Raw genomic sequence first — 25829 nt, 5'->3', positions numbered from 1 at the left:
GGACAAAGCAAACATTCGAAAGTCCCCAGGCGAGCGTAATTACGTTCTCTGATGAATAAAGGGACTGAAATAACAGCCTTTAATGTTCACTGAACTTTCGGACACGACCCAGCTGTAGAGAGGCATGAACTGGATGTAGTTGTAAGGATATGTGGGAAACGCTATTGTTAGTTTGAAAATAATATCGGTTTGGGACGGACGGAACATCAAAATAGTTGATCAAATAAGTCCGTTTTCACATTATCCGATCCGATATCGGATGTCGGAAGGATTTCAATGGAAAAAATCCAAGATGGCGCCTGTAATGTATTGGATTCCGGTCCGACATCCGATATCGGATCGGATAATGTGAAAACGCACTAACGCTCCAGAAGTAGGTAACTACCTAAGAATATTTGAAAAAGTTATTCAGGATGTCAGAAACTTTTGGTGCGTTGTTTCATCGGCTACTGTTGTGTTACCTATCTTGTTCCTATGGTCCATTATTCAAAGCTAAAAGTTACAAGTTTCAACCGGAAGTCTCTTTCCAAGTTACCTTAATAGACAGAGACTACCACTGTAATGTGTAACTTGTAGCTTCAGTAGTAGCCATGAAAATGAGGTTGAGTGGCCGACAGCAAAATAAATAATTTTTTCAATGTTTGTGTATTGCTATTGTCTATTCATTATTCTTATAATTAGTTATACATATATACTTATGTAATTTCAAGTTACCTAAAAATATTTTATGTCAAAACGTAAATAAACCATTATTTTGGTTACCTTTTTGCCGCCTTTAAGTAATTTCTATTGAAACTCGATGCCGCCGCCATGCTACGCCGGCCATTTCGCCGCCCTCGCTTCTCAGATTAATTATTTTTGTCGCTCAATAAACTGCCGGATTCGAACAATGCTTATAAGATGTGAGGAAGATGTTTTTTCAATAAGATACTCGTACCTATCAGTACCAATCTGCCAATGTGACGTTTCTTCTACGAATCATTCGTATCATTGTTGACACTAACATTACGCATGATATCCTATCTAGGTATAATATTTGAAGTAAATAAAAGTTTGAATGGGGCTGAAAGACTAATAACGTTTCCAGTGCCTTCCGTGGATAAGCGCCCGTCAAGTTTTCATGGCTGATTGAATAGGAAATTAAATGCCGCATAATTGGGTCTCAGTCCTAATATTAAGGTGATTATCATAATTAAAATTAAATATTAATATATTTAAATCACATAGTTGGATAGCGGAAAAAGATGTCAAATCCGTGTTGCATATTCTGACTGTAATAAAATCGCTGGTAATAAAAGGTTACGCAAATTGACCTGAATTTGGTATCGAATAGTAGGCATTTGAAATTCATACACTGTTCTTACAACCAAAATGGCCCTCTGAGAGTAAATTGGAAAAATATACACAAAGAATAAAAATAAATTAATTTAGTTAAAATTTGCAAATATATAGCAAACTGTTATTAGTGCTATGGTTCGTCATTACAAGACACGTGCCAATGAGTTCTGATAAACGATAACATCTTAAATTTCCAACTGCCTTATCCTTGGTTCGATGGACGCGTATTTGCTCGGCCAGCGTTGCGAATAATACAATCATCCCTATGACTCCCTATCCCATTCCAAAACTTTCTGGAAGGGGTGGGGGGAGGGGAAGGTGGCATAAGAACCGTAACAAGCCCGTAACCGACGAGGACAACGGTACGACAGGCGACAAGGCTAGGTTCACACGGCGTTCATTTTTCTCGTATACCGTGTCGCATTTTATCTAATAAGGGCTGATTTATGCGGTACGAGATCTCGAACTTTCGTTGCAATGCGGTATTTGATCGGCCGGATGAATTTTATGTAACCTCAGTGTATGCAAATTCGCGCGCCGCATAAATGAACTCTAAGAGGTAGACCGTATCTAAATCGCGCACAAAACTAAGGATAAGTGGTGTAATATAAAAAGTTGATCCATACTAATATTATAAATGGGAAAGTGTGTGTGTCTGTTTGTTTGTCCGTCTTTCACGGCAAAACGGAGCGACGGATTGACTTGATTTTTTAAGTAGAGATAGGTGAAGGGATGGAGAGTGACATAGGCTACTTTTTGTCTCTTTCTAACTCCCCACTTCCCTAAAATGGGGGGTGGAAGTTTGTATGGAGCTTCAAATTTAGCGCGAGCGAAGCTAGCTATTTTATAAATTATAAAATAAAGCTGCATACGAGAAAAATGAACACCATGTAGACCTAGCCTCAAGCGGGGTTTTATAGACTTCTCACCTCCGCGCCGGTAGCGGGCTTTAAAACTTCTCTTGTTATAACACTCATGAATTTCAAGTTGCGAAGAGATTTTAGTATCTCATTACCTCGTGTAATCTTGTTATCAAGTTCGGAAGTGTTACATTAATTGAGTTAGGGTGCATTATGGTAATTCCGAAAGTCGCATAAAAATCACCATTATTGCCATCATATCAAGATTGCCCTTTCGGAATTATCCGAGAATTTTTGTCATTCGGAATTACCCTAATGCACAGCTGCACTAGGGCAATTCCGAAAGTCGTCTAATTACGAAAGTCACATAAAAATCACCATTATTTCCATCATATCAAGATTTGTCTTTCGTAATTACCAGAGCATTTCTGTCATTCGGAATTACCCTAATGTACCTTATACAGTCCGCTTGGGAAGTAATCCCGAGAAATCTCGAGGGCTTTTAATGTACTGCCATATGACGTTTACAACTCAGAGGGCAAACTAGGCGTCGTTTGTATTACGCCGTGTCTTGCGTGGGCGACGGTCGCGCGACCGTCGCCGTCGCGTCTCATACTTCCATATCGATAAGGTTTGATTTCGTATGCGTCGCATCGCCGTCGCGCGACCATCGCGCGACCGTCGCCCACGCAAGCCGCGGCGTTAGTCTGATTTGCTTGTGACGTTTATCTCAACCGAAACTTTTTTGGCGGTCACTTTTGCATTAATATTTCGTAAATCTGAAAAGGTGCATAATATCCTCTTTATAAAGCCGCCACAATTTATCAATGACGCTACTTTTATTGTTATTTAAAAGGGAGCAAATTGTTTACCGGCGGTAGTAATCCCTTTTATGCGAGTATAACGTACAGCTAACAATAGAAATACGATATCAATACTAAGAAACGATGAATGAATAACAAATAGTGTTGCAAAGTAGGAATAAGGGTCGTGATTTCTTAAAAAAATCTATCTACTTATTTTATTTTATTTTATTTTACTTTATTAGGTACACCAAACAGATTTCGTACAAAATCTTGATAACAATTAAAACTTATGCTAAGTGGCTTAAAACTAGCACGAGATCCAAAACAAGTGTACTCAGCATGTTTTACAATTCAGCGGAAACAATACATATTTTAGCACTATCTAGTAAGTAAAACTACAATAGCAAACATCAGAGAACTATTAGGTAACAATTTAGCTAATACCAAATAAGGGAGTAATTAACTTAAGCTAAGGGTATACGCATTTAAACTATACGAGTGAGACAAACTTAAACATATTTAAACGGTAGAAGGAAAATTTAGCAGTCAGTGACAGAAGAAGATGAAGATGAGGTGAAGAGGACGCCAGCCAAGCGCCTCTTAAATCTAGCAATGTTGGGGTCAAAAATGTCAAAATGAATATGATTAGAAGCTAACTCGTTATATTGGCGGCACATTCTAGTAATGGGATTATAGAAAGAAGTATTGTTTTTATATACTCTAAGAGCGAAAAGTTTAGTGTTGCGACCTCTAAATCTAGGTGTATTGAAAGTAATGGATGATAATAGTACTACTTTTACACGTTGGACGCTGCCGATAGGTATTCGCTACATATATGTTTGATAAGTTTGATTGTCTCTGTAATCCAAAGAATTAAGTTAAATAATTAAATTCCATATTGTTTCCTTGTTTTATGATTATTATTTACACAATTTGAGCATTTTCGTAATTCCGTACATCTGTCACTCTTTGCAGTACAAACAAGAATAATCGACTGTATACCTCCCAGTCATCCAGCAGGGCTAAGATGAACGGCTGTCTATCATTTGCCACCATGTCTGTCACGTTCTAACAAGTGAGCAAGTGCGAAAGTGATGCATGATATGACAACTGACAAGGCCATTTTTTCAGCTGATTGAGTATCCTGTACTTCTTATATCTTTGATTAGGATAATATATCTCTGATCTCTTATTGTCAAAAGTGACGTGTTTTTGAGGAAATATCACTTTTGAGTTTTGACACTAAGAGATCAGATCCATATCTAATTTTTAACTTATTATTAAAATTCACCACCCCCTTTCTTCCCGTGGGTGTCGTAGAAGGCGACTATGGGATATGGGTTAAATTGTGGTGTAGGCGAGAGGCTGGCAATCTGTCACTGCAATGCCACAGTTTCGTTTTCTTTTAAGAGGGGGTAGAGCAGGGAGAATTTTCAGAATCTGTCAAATTACCCCATTACACACACAAACACCCTTCACTCACACTACCTCAATTTACTGTGAAAGGTCAGTGACCCTTAATTTTTTTCAAGAGCGTTATTTTGAGTTTGTAGTCAACTACTGACCTCCTTTGAGAAATTAAAACTGTAAAAAAGGTAGCATACAAGAAGACAGAGAAAAAATACGCGTCATCTAGCTTTCCTTCTCTGTCCATGTCTCATGTGACTTTAATTTACCTAAATATGTAGATAACGTTCCTTACTCAGTTGATTGTTTACCTAGGTGTATTTCAAATTACTTTGCACTTCATTTTGCGTTACTTTTCTATACTTAGATTAAAAATCGTCAGCCTGCCTATCCCCGCAAACATTTTTCAAAGACGTGTGTGAAGGCCGATACCTCCAGGCAAACAATTATGGTCGCGTGCTAAATGATAAAACATCAGCCCTATCGCTTTATTTGTAAGTGCGATAGGGACGGTCCGATGTTTTATCATTTATCGCGCGACCATGATTGCCCTGCAGGTCTTCAGAGGCATTACGTATATGCGGGTTGTATTAAAGACTATCAGATATTTTCTTTATTCTTTTTGGTCGTTTTAGCTTCGTTTTTTTATCATTTAGTTTATACAAAAATAAAGCATGTGTATAAAATAAAAACCTAATGAATAGAGTACAGCTAGCAGCAGTCAAGTCAGAGACCCAAAGGAAGACAGGGAATATCGACGCATATCTTATCATATCCAATACCGCCATCGCTATCTGCATCAGACTCTTGATCTTACCCAATTTCCTAGTCTCTTCTCTTAATTTCAGTTTCTTGAGTTGAAAATGTTGAAACTCATACTTAGCATTAAATAAAACACAAATACATATAAAATCACAATATAATTTTTAATTATGGCTTAGGCCCTGTACCAGTTGCAGTCGCCACGTCTGTAAAGCCACTTGTAGTTTCTTTTAAATGGCTAAATACCTAGATGTTATGTCATAAACATCTGTGACGTGACTGAAAATTAAAAAACATCGCTCAGAGATAAGGTTCAAATTAGCATGGCAAAAAATACAACAGTGCAGTCAAAATACCATCAAAATACGAAAAAGCAAATATCAATGTCGCCGTATTTCAGGCAATAAGGGCTGTTTTCTCAAATATGAAAAAATCTCAAAAGCAGAACTTTATTAAGACTTTCTAGGAAAATTATTTTGAACTTGATAGGTAGAACAATTTATAAAAGTTTTACAGAAGAAAATTCTGAACTAAGTTTGTAACTATATGAAAAGCATTTTTTTATCTCAGATTGCATATTTTAGTATCGTAACGATTTTTCTTTCAAATAAAAAGAGAATTATCAGAAAAGGTTCACGGTGTCTGCCGTAAACTGGGGTTACATTGACCAATTTGGGAATTTAAACTTCTCTAGCTTCTACATTTAATGGGTATTTTTACCCATTAAATGTAGAAGTTAGAGAAGTATAAATTCCATAATTGGTCAATGTAACGTAACAAAGAAAGAAAAAATGGGACCATCAACTTTTTTAGTCTTTTCCTGCTAAAAATATAGAAAGGTAACAAAATAATGTACGCAAAAAAAAACGATGTTATCAAACTTAAACTGACATTGGGGTTACTTTGATACCCTATGTATTTTTTTAATGGTAATCGAATGTAATCCCTTACAAAAGTATTTTATCTCAAGAAAAGATAAAAAACGGTTCGCAGAGTCAAATATTACAACTCTTTAACGCTATTTTGGGGTTACTTTGATTAAAAATAAAAATTACCATCTTCGAAAAACCAACTTTATTTGCAATTGTTTCAATATTTATCACAAGAAGAGATCAAATTATCAGTCTCAACAAGTACCGTGACATAATCAGACAATAATCAACTATGTGTCATTATGGTCAATGTTACCCCATGCAAGTGATCAAAGACACCCCACATAGTAAATAATTAGTAATAAATGCCTAGTTTGACTTTATGATACAACACTTAATACAATGGTATAGCTAAACACATGTCTGGCAAGCTAATGTTCACTGTGAACCTTTTACTTTAATACCCACTACGTTAGTTTAGAAGTTATTTAAACATAAAAAATAGCAACAAACTATGCTTATATTTTGACACGTTATCCGCACTGCCCACGACCATACTTACTTGTTCACTGCGTCAGAGCACCATATAACTATAAAGGTTGGTTTAGGGTTATCATATGTCTAGATTTCGATAAATTTATTTTATTAATACATTACCGACTACTCATAACATATTAGTTCCTTATTTTTTGATAAAATAAATATAATATGCTCGTGACAGGTCAGGTTTTGTTCGTAATCCAAAAAAGTCAACCCTAGCACTTTTCCCTATTCACCCCCTTCCCGACCCCATTCACCCCAACGTTAGGGTGAGCGAAAATTACTAAATAAAACGACATATTTTCAAAGACAACCCGGAGTTCACACCGCTGGAAGATTTTTTGTGTAAAAAATTATCATGGCACATATAAAAAAACTGCTATCGACGTTCAAAAGTCGGTTTTGACCCTATTCACCACAAATTAAGTTAGTTCATACCCGTTCCGACCCCATGAACCCAAAATCTTCAGAAAATGATGTACTAAGTAGCCCAAAGTACAGCGCCATCCTAGGTGAATTGGGTAACTAATTTATGCAAACTACTTAAGTCGCAATAGATGTCATTTCATTTAGTATTTTGGAGGTAACTAGTAAAGATAATTTAGTTTTACAATTGTGCGAAAATAGATTCTCATTTGGCCGGATTTTTTAACCGAATTCCAAAATTCAAAAGGTTATAAATGTATAGTTTTTTTTTAATATCACTCCTGGTCCAATTTAATATCCCACAAATATTAACGGCAAACTGATAATGACTTAAGTATTTTTGAAATAAATTTGTGACAAATGTGGGTAGTTTAGTAATTAGGCGCCGACTGATTGTGGGTAGGTTATATTTTCGCTCTCTGCTAATAAATCTTGTATGGAACGGACGTGTTTTCTTTGGTGCCTCTTCATCAGTCATTCAATCATGTAGATATCTTTGGTAGCAGCTTAAGTGTTTATAAGAACCAAGTTACCAAGACTTTAACGCACCCTGTAGAATAAATTATTAAAGTATTTCAATTCTTTGTTTATGAATAACGCCATAGTACTTGCACTTGCTTCTTGTAATACCTACCTTTATACTTTTATGCTTTTTATTAATAGGGTATTACCTTTGTAAACACGTTTTTATTTTATTTTTTATGTTATTGTTAACACTGAAAGTCCTTAAGACTTGTAGGTGAAGATTGATCGTGTCATTCACAAAAACACATGCTTGCTAAAATCTAATACTTAATAGATAAACATTCATATGATTATATGCGTTTTCGTGAGTGAAGCGATCTGTAGTTTTTGCTCTGAATGTAAATTACTTTATACTAATTAGCGGTAAGCGGTGTGGGCCACACATATTGTAAACGTTGTATTAATTAATGACTTACTAAGCACATCTTGTAGTGGCTGTTTGTTTACCCCAATAAATAGAAAAAAAAAAAAAATCAGCGCTGATCTTCGGCTGGGAGCATACCTTACAAAATTGAATGCCGAAAAAAAAGTTTATCAGCAAAAATTACTTACTTGAAAATAAAGTCATAACCGTTTTCATACTTATGCATTGAAATAGATATCACGCACGAAAGTAAGAACGACAAGGCCTCCTGGTGGCTGAGCCGGGAATCGAACCCGCCATCTCTCTCGCTATACCCTAATCCTCTAAGTGCCACTTGCACCAACGAATATGGAGGGTTAACCTGAGGGTTAACCCACCATTTTACATGGAATTTGACAGTTGACAGCCCACTAACCCTGGGTTAAGTGGTTGGTGCAAAAGGGCCTTAAAGATTCATATACGAGGTGGTCAAAATGTGCCTATCAGAGATAACATACACTAGAGAAATTTCGTCGGGTACCACACGGCGGGCGGGTGGCCTAGTGGTAATGACGTTAGCTGCGTAAGCTGAAGACCCGGGTTCGATTCCCGGCTCGGCCACCAGTGGGCCTTATCGTTTTTTCTTTCGTGTATGATATCTATTTCAATTTATGTATGTATGTAAGTGAACACTTTATTGTACATAAGACAAGTTAGGACATAAAAATACAGTATAGTTATGGTGTACAAAGGCGAACTTATACCTATAAGGGATCTCTTCCAACCTTTGAGCGAATTGAGAATTTATTATTTATATAAACTTGAAAATAACAAATCAAAAATTATTCAATAAAATAATTTTATTTCTTCCCTAGATGTATAGTTTCATACTTATGATTTTTATTTTAAAGTAATCCGTTTATATTATAGCAACCATGGGTGATTTTTGTGGACTTAAGTAGAAACGTTGACTTGTGGTTGACAGAAGTGTGATTAACATTTCTAAATGTTAATTTATTGTATCTAGTCTAACTACGAAGCAATACATTGACGTATAAATTGCGTCCATATACAGAGAGGTCATTCATAAAAACATCACTTTAGGTAAGTTATATATCTTTTATACAATTTGACAACCATTGACTACACATCCAAATTCACCCCTCATCCGACCCTAATCACCCCCTTCGTAAACCTATTCACCCCCTTTACGACCCGTTTCCCCCCCATTATTGATCCTATTCACCCCTCAGGCCGCGGATATTTGTTCATCCCGTAAAAGTTCCCCAACACAGTTGCATCGCTTTCTTCATGAAAACCATTATAAAAATGAAAATATGTCTTATGATTTTCTGTTAAACATAAACTTTAGAAGTATAGGTATACACTACATTCAAAAGGATAATGAACAAATTCTTAGCAAAATTTCACACAAAAATGAAGTTAAAATGAGTAAAAAATCCAATAAATTTGAATGCCTACTTTGACAGACATTTTCATGTCTGTAAATATATTATTTACATAAATCATAAAACATATTATTTAAATATAATAGCATTATATACCCCGGGAACCCTATTCACCCCAAATTACGGTATTTATTAAATTGTCAATATGTAAAATGTCGGAAAGTACGGAACGGAACCCTACACTGACCGTGGTCCGATGCGCTCTTGGCCGGTTTTTCTTATATAAAATAATATAAAAATTCACCTCCCAATTTATAATAAGTTTTTTTGCAAAAAAATCATTTTTGGCACAGGCTTTACCTTAGCCGACTGTACCTTTCTTTCAAAAATCATCTATTGCTCTCCGAGATGTCTCTAAATACCACTTACTCAATGGGGATACGACGTTTCATAACAGAGTTCCTCTGACCACCTTTCTGCTCCATCATCAGATCACCTCCATGATACCAGAATATTGCATTGTCACGTGATTTACATAAGTGTGCAAAATTTCAGCTCAATCGCAAATCGGAAAGCGGGTCAAATTTAGCTTCTACGTTTTGGCCCAAACTAAGATAAATACTAACAAGGCAAGTTGAATAAAAGCTTGTAAAAAGGCTTCTGATATCAGATTTCTAATAAGTTTACTTGTCATAGTTTATCAACAGATGAGACAGACATATGCACTGACAATACTTCACGTGTTTCGTGAGATGTCAAATCACCTCATACAATTTACCGCTCTAAGGCAACTAAGGTAGGGTTTGTTATTGGACTGTAATTACATATTAATGATTTCTAGCCCGTAAGATATATATTTGCTTTAACAATGGATAGATATTTAATTATTTATGCGAGTGAGAGTGTAATTTAGATTTTTATTTATTAGGAATCAAATATTTTTAAGCTACCCGATCATACAGATATTTCTGCGGATAAGGACACTCCCCACATATGCCGTCTAGCAATCGTAGCGTCGGGCCAACTGTATGGCTAAGCCGCGCCGACGCGGCGTCTTTTTCCATACAGTTGGCCCGACGCTACGCTCGCGAGACGCTAGAAAGAGAGACGATGTTTTTGCCGGTCACGGAGCATCACAAATTTTTGCCGGGAATATGTCGTCATATACTTATGGTCCCTTATAGAAAATTAGATATTTTTGCACGGCCGTTCATAGTCATATAATTATGCTGGTGACTGTTCCATGAATATTTGGTCTAGTCTAGTTGAGTGGAGAAGTACCATTCAAAACGAGCGTTAACTTTCTAAACAACAATATATTTAGGTACTTTATAATTATTATTGTTTTCAACTTACGGTTACGTGTTCGTGGTATGCACAGAGTAAATCTTTAATGAAATTGAGACATTTTTTTATATATACAATTAAATTTGAACTAGAACCACTAAACCTATACCCGCTCGCATTCCCCTTTATTCTAAGTAAGAATCAGTTAATAAGTATCTGAATATATGTATGAATAAATTAAATTGTAATTGTTTACATACAACCTGTGAAGTTTGGTTGACAAAATTTGACGTAGGTGCTGTCATATATATTTTTAAAATGACGTACTGTTAATACCAGCGTAATGAAAATGTATTCCGATGAGTAAAAGAAAACATGAAACTTTTTTCAATTTAACCGAACTAGAATGAAATCATTTATACTCATTCGGTTGTGTTCGTTATTTTCTTTAATAATGTGATATATTTTTATTTATTTTTTATGCACAAGCCATGCACCTTTAAACTTTAAATGAGATTGGATCTCCACCTGACATTATTGATTTACCCTATTTATTTTGAGCACAGTTTTACACTGGTATGGTTTTTCGTGTACGTACACTATTTTCTGTCAAAATATTTGTCAAATTTAAACGTCAACGCGGAGCGACCGGCGACACGTCTGCCTCCGATGAGCCGCTCAGGGCGTCTAATCGAAAGGAGAATTCTGACAGCAATGGCGAATGTATGGAAATTTTACGATAGTTTAAATTTAAGGTAAAATTTCTTTGTTGCCTTTGAAAGGAAAAATATAAAAAACCTCAAAACTTCTAGTCCATTTATCTGGCTTTTAGAATCACTTAATGTTATAACTAAAGTATTGAATTTTTTTTAACAAAGTTTACTAAACGGCGACATACGTTTTTCTCATTTTAGGTCAACTTTGTGTGGGTTTAGTTATTACACCGTTAATAATTGGAGATTGTGAATAGTCAAAAGTTGTAGACACACTCTTTAAGATAATAACTACATTTATTTTATTTCATTTAATTTAGAAATGTGAGCAGCATTTGTTAAACGCCGAATACACTTTTCGAGGATTTCGTACGACCCCCTCTTAACCCCTTATTTGCCAAGAGTGGCCCTGAAGCTTTAGTAGTTTCATGTGCTCTGCCTACCCCTTTATGGGATACAGGCGTGATTGTATGTATGTATGTATGTATGTATTAAAATTAGATTGGCACATTTCGTATTTGGCAACCTTATTCTAATATTAACTTAGATGCGAGGTCATAAACATAGGTATTGTTTCTTACACTGTGCAGACAATGACAGCTTCGTAAAAAAGTAGCTCTTCGTTTGTTGTTTTCTTTTATGTGAGCATTTTCAGAATTTGGGACACCCCAATTAACGTAAGTTGGTAACAAAAATTAACTCGCTGTCAGTTTTGTGACGACAATTAAGCATAAAATCTGTCTAAAAATGTACTTTTTTCACATTCTGAATGTAGATTATCGCTCAAAGTTTATGTACTTAACACAAAAACAATATTTTTATAGAAATTTCATGCTTAATCATCGTCACAAAACTGACAGTGAGTTAATTTTTGTTAAGAACTTACGCTAATTGGGGTGTCCCAAATTCTGAAAATGTCCATCATGTAGATGTGCAATTGTGTTATTTTTCAATTATTGGTTGTATTATTTATTGAATAAATTAAAGGTCTTATTTGTCACAATAATATTTTACAGACGTTAAACTTTCGTGACACCAAAGAGGATCGAGTATTAAAGAGCGTTACTGTCAAAGCAAAATGTGTAATCACTGCCATAGACTGCCATAGACTGCCATCTCTCCACACAGGCTTAAAACTTTTGAACCTCAGTTTTGACAATTTGGCCCATATTCTGAGCTTGATATGTTTTAAAATGTCAAATTTTAATATTAGCGCCATCTAGCTGAGCCTACCCCAAAGGTGTAACGCCATCTAGGTCACCACTGCTTTATCTATATGGTACTGAGGTACGTTTTTTTCTTAGACTTTATCCGTCTAGATGGAGTTATATAGGTCTTTGGTGACACATACGAGTATTCGAATAATCAACGTACTAACAGCAACACTCTTAGCTAACCATCGCTAGACTTTATGCCCTTGTAATAAGGATTACAAATGTACAGCTAACAGTGTTGTCGATGGTACTCATGTTATTATGTAGCGACTGTTGCGACATATTTTGAGTCTTTCGAGTCATTTAGTAAACAAAATCCTTACCTATTAAAAATAATACATAACCTAACCCCCGACTGCGACATAGTAGACCGATTTTCATGAAACATGGCTAAGAACACTTCCGACTAACTCAGCTTTCAGACAAAAAAAAAATGTAAATCGGTTCATCCGTTCGGTAGCTACGATGCCACAGACACAGACAGACAAACAGACAGACAGACAGACGGGTTACCCTCATCTGGCAGAATAATTTTAGTTCGAAACACACTTCGCATAACATGTTTCGCAGAAACACTTTCGGTCGAATGGTAATTTTGCAGAAAACTCAGTTAGCATTATTACTACCACGCATAGGACACATTTGGCAGAATATTGTTTTACAGAACATTACTTTGGTCGACTTTGATTTAGCAAAATTGTATGTACCATAATAATATTATAGCATAATAGTTATTACATTAGCAGAATTATTACTCGCTATCAAAAAAGAAAAACTGCCCCAGGGGTCACCGTTAGGTACGACGACGAGCAAAGCGAGGAGGAGTGTTAGGTATCTTGCATCCCCAACACATCCAACTCGCTATCAAATAGCAAATTGCAACTTCATGCCGCCTAAATATTATGCACAAATATTATCTGCAAATGTATTGTTCGACTAGAAGACTATTATGCTCATCAACATTATGACAACAGACGATTCGGTATTATAAAAATCTGCGAAATTATTTGTGCCAAAGCATATTCTGCGTAAGGTCTTTCTGCCAAACTTGACTTCTGCCAAGAACTATTTACGAATCAAATAATATAGCCAGATAATAGTGAACCCAGACAGACACGTCAAACTTATAAAACCCCGTCGTTTTTGCGTCGGGGGTTAAAAATAAGTTCATAAAAAAACACTGATAAAAACAAGTTTACCTATACCTGCGCACCTACATTAAATTTGTACCTTTTTGTGTTAAATACCCTCATCTTCATAAAAATACGACGACCTAACCTTGCATAATTCTACGTAGGCTAATCTATATATAAATATAGTTTCAGCGCGTAGCAGTGGTCACTGATCAATTATATCGACTGTTTCGTAGCAGATGGCGACTGGCGGCCAATGGCTATCGGCCGTAGGCAGCGCGGGCCACACCAGCGACTCCATCAGGCAGGCATTAAGGCCAGTCCGACCGCGGCCGCAACCCAGCCGGCCGGCGTGCACCGTGCACGACGCGCCACAACCTCGCGTGCTACCCGCGCCGCCGGACCTACACAGTACACACATAAACACTGGCAGTTCCGGAAATGTGTAAACATGTGGTGCTCGTTCCTATGATGACCGTCGATTCACGTAAGTATTTTTTTTAAGGATTTAGCATGAACTGTTTTCATTTATTAATAAGTATTGATTGTTGGCGTAATTTGTATAATTTATTCGACTAATGGATTTTTTGTTTCGATCTAAAGTTTTTTTTTACGAGAAAGTTTTACTACAAGCACTGTGTTCAATCACTGGCTATAATATTTACAAAATAACTCAAAATCTTATAAACATTCGTTCGGCAAATGCATCAGTATCAATTCAGATCGTCGGGTGCAACTTGTGTTCATAACTATGGCATTGTGTCGAGTTTTGTTATACATATTCGGTTTTTTCTGCACTTACATGATGATTTTAGTGAAATGTAAGTACTATGACGAAATACAGTTTCACATTTTATTTTATGAAATTATTTTATTTTTTATGTGTTTGATATGTGACCGGAAACTATTCTAAGGTTCCAATTGATTGAGTAGTTCCTAGAATATGGGACAGGCGGATAAACGCGCAGAGTTGAACTATACGGGTTCCTTTAGTACTTTTTTGGCAGGTACGGAACCCTAAAAACACTAATAATAACGTGTCTAGTGTACCCCTTACATTTCATAAAGTATTAAAAAGGTTTTTACGTGTTGGCTTCGGCTCTGCGCAGGCCTCCCAAAGGTCCGGAATACCTTACAGTTTCCGTGATGGAAAAGACATGTCTGTATTTACAAAAAAAATAAGAATTTCCATTTCATAACGTTTTCGTTAAAATAGACATTTTTGCATGAATTCATAATGGCAGCCAAAATACAGACCAGTGCATGTTATTCGACGTTTGTTGTTTCAGCTGACTGTAAAATACATAAATATAAAAAATATTGCTAGTGAACTGATAATATATATTACTCACCATGTTATACAATTATACATATTAATATTATTTAATTAACCGATTTACAAAATCACTTTTATAGTATTTTGTAACATGGGTATCCCACTTTTTTTGTAACATGGGTATTTTTTACGCGATTCATACTCAGAATCGAGAGCTCTTTCAATCCTGATAGGAGAAAAAAAATGTCCCAAGATTTCCATACATTTTTTCGAACCTTCCATTCCGTTACCGCCATACAAAATGTATGAAAAAGTGGTAAAGGAATGGGAAAAAAACCTTGGGACACTTTTTTTCCCCTATTAGGATTGAAAGAGCTCGAGATTCAGAGTGGAAAACACATAAAAATTTCCAAATCTAAAAAAAAAGTGGGGTGGACAACTTTGAAAAATAGCCCTTTTATGAAATGATTCATTCATTCCACGAACTATAATATATTCCCTGAGAATGAGAAACGAATCTCTAATTAAGTTGTACAGTCAGATGCAGAGAAAAGGAGACCCCCTGCCATACACATTTGTATGCAAGGGGTCTACTTTTATATGCAGCTGACTGTACCTAGTCTTATTAAACAGATTATTTTGGTGCTACAAAACATAGAAATTGTATAAAAAATATATACGAATTTGTCAGAATAAATGTGTCTAAACTTCAGTTCAGTAAAAGGTCCCACTTTGTCGCTTACCAACTTACCATAAAGACGAGATTTGCTTGTATCTCAGAACGAATCTGTCAAAGCGTAGGTACTTATGGCAAGCGATAAAGTGCGACGTATTGCTCAGAAACAACTCAAATATATTTTTTTACTTTTAATTAACAGAATCGTCTGCAACCGATGCTACTAAGCTTAGAATAAAATTATATCCACAGGCAGTTCAAGTCTCACCCAAGGCCGACATTTTAAAGTTATAAATATGCATCTACAGTCGCATTAAGATAAGTCGCAAAAAAAACGTTTATAACCTCCTAACCTAGTAAATTCGCCGGTGATTTAAGTAATAGTTCCACGTAACATGCGCAATTAGGTCTTGCTTCAGGTCGTTCACATTCGTTGCGCACTGCGATTCTGATGCAGTAACACCTTGTCGCAGATGCGAAGCTCATGATCGTGCACATATCCATAGCAAATATAGAAAATACATATGTAGCTTGGTTGTCTATTTAATTGTTTGACTGACATTTATTTGCAATAATACTCGTAGGGGTGGCAATTTTACTTGCCTGAATTTCATTTTCCTGATTGATTTGCTTACCATACTCGTACAAGTTATATCATAAATTGCGTCGCTTGACTTCAAACTCGGGTACATCCATCCTGCTTAAAGGTTGATTATGTATAAAAAATATATATAATCTGAAAAAGAATCAACCTTATAGCAGAATGGATTTACCCGAGTTTGAAGTTAAGCGACACAATTATACATATTGTTTTCCGAAATTAGCTTCCGAAGTTAACTTATGGAAAACAAAATTTCTGGCACGTGATTCATATTAACGAAATTATGCGAAACAACATTATGGTTGTTTACCATGATGGGAGATATTATTATGGCAAATGAAGTGCTGACTAGTGAGATTATTCGATGTAGGGTAAACTCGCGTTATTCGGTGACACGCCTGTCGCCTAATTCGGTGAAACAACCAAAAATCGTCTTTCGGAATAGTGCTTCAAAGCTTGTATCGCCGAATTAGGCGTGTCATCGAATGAGGCGAGTTTACCCTTACGAGTAGCTTGCTTTATGCGTTTGTTGCAATAACTTCTAATCCATGCGAAATTCTTATAAAATGGTAATTTTGACACTCGAATCAAGACATAGAACGGCGCATTTACATATTATGAATATTGTGATATATTTCTTAACCTGTCGTTTACTAAGCCATCGAAATAAAGCACTCTTCTACTTATCTGCCAAGGCCCGTATTTGTTACGGTCGGATATTACCGGTATTTTTGTCCACATTCATGAAATCAGTTTTTTGAGTGTGAAAATCTAAACTTCCGAAAATAATCGATCGTGGGAACCGGTACAAAAGATAACAAACAAATAACCGGATCCGTTTTGATTTCAGTCGAAGTAGTTTGGAATCAGTCGAACTATTAGTTCAAGACCAAGAGTGATATGGTGGTTTTTCATCCGAGATAAACAATTTACTTTTGCATTCGTATACGAGGAAAGTGAAATCATTATTAAGCAGTGATAAATGTAACAATTATAAACTTGTACAATAAACTCTGCGCGTATTTAGACCTTAATTGGAAGGTAGTACCTAATACCCTAGAGCCTAGAGCAGAAACGTATGATTATCTGAACACTTATTGGAACAACTCTTGAAGGACATCATCCACATCCATACTAATATTATAAATGGGAAAGTGTGTGTGTCTGTTTGTTTGTCCGTCTTTCACGGTAAAACGGACGACGAATTGACGTGATTTTTTAAGTGGAGATAGTTGAAGGGATGGAGAGTGACATAGGCTACTTTTTGTCTCTTTCTAACGCGAGCGAAGCCGCGGGCAAAAGCTAGTGTTAAATAAAAATATTTTTTTTTAAATTGATGACGCCGATCCATGCTACGAATCAAAGTACATACACATAACTGTCAAAATTACTAGTGAGTATTAATAAGTATTACTAGTGAGTAGTATTAGTAGTGTTAGTTTAATGCCACTTACTAGCTTCATAAGTAGTCTGTGCTAGTAGGTATCTATTCCTTATAAATCAACAACTTAATAACCTAACCACAAAATTTTAAATTTTGAAAAAAAAAAACCCCGACATAGTGGATCGATTTTCATGAAACATGGCTAAGAACACTCCCGACTAACTCAGCTTTCAGACAAAAAAAAACTAAATCTAAATCGGTTCATCCGTTCGGGAGCTACGATGCCACAGAGAGACACACACACAGACAGACAAAGAAACAGACAGACAGACAGACAGACACGTCAAACTTATAACACCCCGTCGTTTTTGCGTCGGGGGTTAATAAACAACTTAAAAAAAAGTCTTAATTACACAAAGTCAGACATTGTTTCCATTACATGAAATATAAATTCAATAAGTTTAGAATTACATTGGCCTTGAAAATATAAAATATTAGAATCATACCAATGTGACTGGCAATGTCATGACTCATGTGTCGTTTTTCCATTCGGCTCTCCCGTAAATTGCCTACCGATGCGTCTAGGCCGCCAATTGCTTTAAATTAGGAACCCATTTGTTTGTGTTAAGTGTCGAGTGTGTAATTGTGCCACAAACAGCTAAAAATGGATGTAGGATGGTGATCAGCTGTGAATGCTGTGATTGTCGGGATGCGGAACAGAGGACGAATTACTTCTCATTGGGATGTTGCGAGTGTAATTTATATTATTGATGATTGGTACATGGCCGCGGGGTTATTCATACATCTAAGGTCAGGTGGGGCTAACATATACATAGTTTATTTTACTCTTAGCAGGAGTAGTGTCCCATCTTACCTTCTACTTTTTTGTTTTTTTTCCCCCTCCGAGCTAGAAACACGTGTTTTGTCCTTTAATACCAGCGGGTAAAAACGCATTTTATCCACTAGCGGGTAAAGTAATTTGACCTTGAATACAGTAAAATTAACTGCTTTAAAATTGATAAAAGTAGGCGAATCTAGTAATAAAGATGATTTACCACCTGTGGAACTACTGGAAGCAGTGATAAACGCATTTTTTGCCTTGTAGTTTCCTCGCTATAGTGAGGGGAAAAGTTAATTTGTGTTACACTCGGATGCAAATGTATTTTACTTCTCGTGTGTTAAAAAACTCGCAAGTTCAGGATTCTATTCTCGAACCACTCGCTTTTCTCGTGGTTCAACTATGGAATCCTTTCACTTGCTCGTTTTTCAATTCCACACTCGGCGTTAAAATACAACTTTGCCCCCTTATATAACAAATAACTATTTCTACAAAGTAAAACCGGCCAAGAGCGTGTCGGGCCACGCTCAGTATAGGGTTCCGTAGTTTTCCGTATTTTTCTCAAAAACTACTGAACCTATCAAGTTCAAAATAATTTTCCTAGAAAGTCTTTATAAAGTTCTACTTTTGTGATTTTTTTCATAATTTTTAAACATGTGGTTCAAAAGTTAGAGGGGGGGGGACGCACTTTTTTTCCCTTTAATATTAATATTATCAAAAAACGATCTTAGTAAACCCTTATTCATTTTTAAATACCTATCCAAAAATATATCACACGTTGGGGTTGGAATGAAAAAAAAAATCAGCCCCCACTTTACATGTAGGGGGGGTACCCTAATAAAACATTTTTTTCCATTTTTTATTTTTGCACTTTGTTGATGTGATTGATATACATATTGGTACCAAATTTCAGCTTTCTAGTGCTAACGGTTACTGAGATTATCCGCGGACGGACGGACGGACGGACGGACGGACGGACGGACGGACGGACGGACGGACGGACGGACGGACGGACGGACGGACGGACGGACGGACGGACGGACGGACGGACGGACGGACGGACAGACAGATATGGCGAAACTATAAGGGTTCCTAGTTGACTACGGAACCCTAAAAACCTACATTTTCAGGCGTGCATACTAAGTATATCGTCGATTTTACTAACATAAAAATTGCCTCTATCAGGGCAGTAAGTACCTATGTTTCACATGATATCAATAAATCAGGATTTGATGTACGCTTTCTCCGTAAACAAATTATTTTACTCCCTTGTGACCAAATCTACTATTTTGACTGCCTATTACGAACATTTCAATATTTTCAATACATTCTACTTTTTTTGACGGAAATATATTTTAAAGTAAAACCGAGTTTAACAATAAGTTATTAGCTTTTCAAGTAATATAAAAAATATCGAACACGTTTTATTTGTCGAGTTTTTCTTCCCTAGACTGATTTTGACTCGAACTCGAAAAATCTGTGAAAATGGCGAAATAATATTTTTGAACTATGTAAAAGCCTGACAAGTCTTTATTTGATCCTCGCCGTGTTGCGGATTTTCAGCTTAACTAATTTATTTTACTGGCAAGGATTATATTTGATACCGGTCTTCGAAAGTCATCGAATGTCAGTGATGTAAACAAGAAGTAGGTAATTATTTTAAATTTTCTAACGGTTTCATGGCAAATATGCCGAAAATAATATTTAAAAAAGTGAAAACAAGTATGTATACTGAACGTGTATTACTAACTTACAATAAAAATAGAATGAAGGATTTCGATAACAAATCTTTGAGGGCATTTTTGACAAACTTTTTTTTTGTGCATTGTCGTGAGTTGACCTTTAAGCAATTATTGATACTGAATAGGAATGGAATCGATTGACATCATAAAAATACCATGTGGAAAAAAATTTCATACAAATTGTATGGGAAAAGTTTTTCGTGATTTGTGAATTTTCTAGCCGGAAATTTTTTTTGGTCCCATACAAGCTTTTGATCCTGGATAGGAATGGGATCGATTGGCGTCAAAAAAAAAAGTTTGTCAAAAATGCCCTTTTTCTCGCACCCTGTATGTTTTTTCCAAAATCTGTAAATGCCATTTTTCATCAATTTGAAATTGATGGATGGTCTTCTTAGACTATTTTCATGTAGGACTACGGGATCTCATACCGGCCTTACTGACCCGCTATCAAAATACATCCTGTATAATTTTTTTTTTAATTTATCATCCTGTATAAGTCCTCACATAATTGCCATATGAAAGCGGTTTGTAGCGACACTCTTGCAGGGTCAAATAAAAACTTGTCAGGCTTTAAGTATGGATCACTCGTTAATGCATGGCACTGGTAACGTGGTAACCCAGCCAGCCTAGCTGAAGTGACATTGACGCAACGAGGCGACCGAAACGTAGTCTGGCTCTGTCGCTCCACTCCATAAGAGCGATAGAGAGAGCTAGCTATCACGAAACGCTTACGAAGCAAACGATTGACATTACATTACCTAGGTATCCAGATGGCAGCTGAGCGTCCCCGGTTCACCGGGCATGCGCACTAAGCCTCACTCCCGCTGTCAAAACAACGTGAAAACATCGCGGAATAGGCACAAGAAATAAACGATTTTATCGGTAATTTTGCTAGTTGATAACCAAAACGCAGGTAATACTTTATTACTCGAGTGTTCAGTGTTGTGTTTAGGTATAGAGATGAAGCTACAGTTTAAGTTTGAACTACGTAAGTTGTGTAGCATTTTGTAGATTATGAGCTAGAATTATCATATTTTCTCTTTTTCTTTGTAGTTTAACATGCTAAGAATATTTATTGACTTACTTACCTTGTGCATAGACTTCAATATGCAAGTATATGGGAATTCAAATAGGCGCGTATTCTCAAGAGCTAGATCGAGGTTTCTCCTTCCGAAAACCTTATATTATATGCCAACAAATTTCATCGAAATCTTTATACTCATCATGTCGAAATAGAAGAAATAATTATATTTCGTGTTATACTTAAGGTTAGTGCGGGCAAGACCGGCATAGTTTATTTGAAATAAAGTTTGAGTGGATAAAACTCTATAATTAATGTAGTCTCGCGTAATGCGCATGGTCCTATGGGATAGCAAATATTATATTTTACAAAACTTTAACAGTATTTAGGTGAAATAAGTGTTAACTTTTAAGTGATAAAAATCACTTTTTTTAAGGCTCGGCGGGTTGACCGTTCTCCCGCGATGAGTACGGAAAGACCGTCTAGTGCTTGTTGTCGCGTAATTTCATATGAGACTAGGTTCCAAAATCGTGATCATTGTTATTTTACGTAATAACAGGGCAGAATGTGCTAGATAATTAATAAAATAACGTTGAAATTTTGAACATATAAGCATTTTTCTATTTATAAGGCAAGACCGGCATATGTCCCGTAGATGGGGTTCATAACCTTTTGTTTTCAGGTCCAGATATTGCATAATACTGTTTTTCCAACGAACACCTGCGAATAAAATTTAGTCACGATATTACAGGCTCATATAAATCCAACTACTTGTCTGTTTTTGAAACTTTGTTATTAAGAAAAGGTAATAGAAATTAAGATACGTGAATTAGTTTGGTAACATTTCTTAGCAATGCTTGGTTTTACTAGGGTTCCCTTTATCTTGCAGAATATCGATTGTCCGAAATACATTTGGCATAGCAGCTTTCGCAGAAATATTTTTACCCGAATGATAATTTTACATAATTGTTCAAATAGCATAACTGTCATATCGCATATCATTTATTTGGCAGAATTCTGGATAGCAGAATACTAATATTTCCGATTTTAATATAGCAGAATTGTATTTAGTATACATTACATTTCACCGAATTAGTAATAGCATACTGCTAATATCGTCGATTTTAATTCTGCAGCATTTTATGTCGCATAATACTCATGTTGTTGACTGTAATTTCGCACCGAATAGACGTTCCGCCGAATTTATATTGTCATGTTGCCAGAACTGTACATACATTAGGTTAGAACCCCATCCAGACAAAATACACGACACAGAAATCATATATGTCACAGAGCCGGTTGACAGTGTTATGTTATTAGTTTGATAAGCAATCACGCGTACTTATGGCTCGACGACCTTTTTCGATACTTGCTCGTCTATCACCCACTATATAGAGGTAGTAGTTACTCAAAAGAAATGTTGCCAGAAATATAGATTAGGTTAGAATCCCTATCCAGACAAAATACTCACACGACACAGAAATCTTATATGTCACAGAGTCGGTTTAGGTGCGACGACGAGCGAAGCGAGGAGTAGCGTGTTAGGTTGACGGTGAGTAAACCAGAAAACCCTTTTTAATGTAAAAAGAAATAAAACGTAAGTGACATTATTCTGTGCATCAACATTATGCCAATGCATTATTCTGCCTACGACAATTGTGCGAAATAACAAAATGCTAAGTCAATAGAATGCGACCCAATTTTCGACAAAACAATGAATCGAGTATACAACTATTATACAATTTACCATTATGCAATTGTATTACTCTGTTTTAAATAATTCTGAAAAATGACATTATTCCAAGAAATTTATGCAAAAAGTCATTCTGCGAAAAGAGGATTCTGCCAAGCGTTGTTATGCGAAGGTAAAATATGACAAAAAAAAATTATGCAAGATAATGGTAATCCGTTTTACTATAGTCACTACCAGAATTGGACAAAATGTAATCGACTAACGATTAACAATTAAAATATAACGATTCATTAGTTTTAATCGATTCAAAAGGACGATTAATGAGTTATAATCGAAGATCTTCGATTAACGTTTATCGAGAATAAATTAATCGTCGACTAATTTTGACTATTAATTTTTTTAAACGATTAATTAGTCGGATAAATAAAAAGTGAATCGATTAATACCTATCTCTGATCTAGTCATTAATTTTGGAATCAGCACCCCCGAGAAGCTATTTGACGACACCCATGACGACTTTTGTGTCAAGTGACAGTCAGTAACGGCAGATTCCAGATTGGCTATTAATTTTGGAATCAGCGCCCCCGAGAACCTATTTGACCACACCCATGACCACTTTTGTGTCAAAGTGACAGTCAGCAATGTCAGATTCCAGATTGGTTATTAATTATGGAATCAGCACCCCCGAGAACCTATTTTACCACACCCATGACCACTTTTGTGTCAAAGTGACAGTCAGCAATGCCAGATTCCAAAGTGGTGTTTAATTTTGAAATCCGCACCCCCGAAAATCTATTGATGACACCCATGACAACTTTTATGTCAAAGTGACAGTCAGCAATGTCAGAATACTAATTGGTCATTAATTTTGAAATTAGCACTCTCAAAAACCTATTTGACGACACCCATGACGACTTTTGTGTAAAGTGACAGTCAGCAATGTCAGATTCCAGATTGGTTATTAATTTTGGAATCAGCACCCCCTAAAACCTATTGATGACACCCATGGCGAATTTTGTGTCAGTGACGGTCAGCAAAGTCAAATTCTAAATCGGTCATTAATTTTGGTATCAGCACCCCCGAGAATCTATTTGACGACACACATGATGACTTTTGTGTTAAAGTGACAGTCAGCAATGTCAATTAACGGTCGGGTAGCCGTAAAATAGTCGGTCAAAACCGTTTTAAAGGGTACCCGTACGGTCCCTGTTGGGTAATGCTGATCATAAAAATAATGACCAACTTGAAACCCTACTCTCTTTTGAAATATTTGTCGCCGCATGTGTCACAATCTACATATACTTAAACAAAAATAATAAAAAACGGGTAGAACTTACGATAATTCTACAAACTTAAATATGATGATGAATAATGCAGTGTAGGCTTACTTCTGTTCATCTCTTATATATCATTCTTCACAACCATGTCACATATACCTATTTTATTTTTACTTAATACTTTCGAATGATTTTAGTAACACCATACGCATCATTATCAATACTGTATTTCGAAGTTAAAATCAAAAACGGTACAACTATCATAAGCCAAAAACTTTTTATATATTGATATTGTTTATACTCGACTTATTTCCAATAAAGCCTAAAAAAGGTTGACAACTCCTTGTTTATCATATGCGTCTTGCCTTTCTCTTTTATGCCGGACTTTCTGAGTAGGCACAATTTCTAAGTTACATGTTTCAGAACATAAAACTAAAAATTGAGCGTGTTTTCAGTAGATTAATAGTACTAGTGCCTGTGCCTGTGTAGCCTGTGTGGTGACGGGTTAAGAATTTCACCACCCCCTTTCTTCCCGTGGGTGTCGTAGAAGGCGACTATGGGATACGGGTTAAATTGTGGCGTAGGCGAGAGGCTGGCAACCTGTCACTGCAATGTCACAGTTTCGTTTTCTTTCAACCCCTTATTTGCCAAGAGTGGCACTGAAGCTTTAGTAGTTTCATGTGTTCTGCCTACCCCTTTATGGGATACAGGCGTGATTGTATGTATGTATGTATGTAATAGTACTAGTCAGAAAGAACGGTTATTAAATGACTACGTAACATATATGATATACAAATATTCCGACTGCTTCTATTTTCCAATGGATTAAGGATGAAAAACTGCTATACCTCCGGAGGTGTGAGAGGCGTAGATATATAAACACAAAAGTTATAGTCAATAGACGGTCTTTCCGGGTAGACGGTCTTCCCCACACTGACCTTATAATAATTAAGCATTGTTGCACTGGGTTAAATTGTGGCGTAGGCGAGAGGCTGGCAACCTGTCACTGCAATGTCACAGTTTCGTTTTCTTTCAGCCCTTATTTGCTAAGAGTGGTACTGAAGCTTTATTAGTTTCATGTGCTCTGCCTACCCCTTTTGGGATGAGGGCGTGATTGTATGTATGTATGTATGTATGTATGCACTGAACCCTAATTATCAAAGAATTTAATTGTAAATAACATTTCATTATAATGAAATTTATTGAATATCAAATATTCGAATGAAGGCGAATTGAAAGCGAAAAATTGAAGGTGTGTCTATAACCTGTCATTGATATATACAACATATTCATAAAGCATAGAAAGATCAAAATATTAAATTCATACCTAAACTAATTATTATATCATAAATCATCACTAAATTGATTAAATCTTACGACACGACAAGTTGTCATAACTCTCATAACTTAGGCGCATCAGATACTGATACGCTTAATATATCAATGCCCATAATTATTCACCATTCAATACATTTGAACACAATCAGCATTCTGAGATTACCAGTTTCCAGTAACGACAGATTAACTTTTTTATTACATGGTGTAGATAAGCATACAGGAGACCATTCAGGTATTAAAATCTTGTCTTAATCTGCCAATACGATATTGATACCTATTCGCTACGTGCACGATTGGTGCTGCACTCATATGGTTGACTTTTCGATATTATATTGTATGGTGTCAAAT

General features: G+C 36.1%; 1 protein-coding gene across 1 annotated transcript in view; it reads left to right on the top strand.

The window, feature by feature from the left end:
- Positions 1-13879: 13879 nt before the first annotated feature.
- The window catches only part of LOC125225646 (protein rolling stone-like), a 42553-nt gene continuing 30603 nt past the window's right edge, over positions 13880-25829 (top strand). Inside the window, exon 1 of the mRNA XM_048129458.1 lies at positions 13880-14122. Within this exon, the coding sequence (XP_047985415.1) occupies positions 14077-14122 (46 nt within the window). The 5' untranslated portion in view covers positions 13880-14076. The remainder of the gene's footprint in view (positions 14123-25829) is intronic.

The sequence above is a fragment of the Leguminivora glycinivorella genome, chromosome 4 (genome assembly GCF_023078275.1).
Source record: "Leguminivora glycinivorella isolate SPB_JAAS2020 chromosome 4, LegGlyc_1.1, whole genome shotgun sequence".
Classification (NCBI taxonomy): Eukaryota; Metazoa; Arthropoda; class Insecta; order Lepidoptera; family Tortricidae; genus Leguminivora; species Leguminivora glycinivorella.
This window is presented reverse-complemented; position numbering and strand designations above follow the sequence as displayed.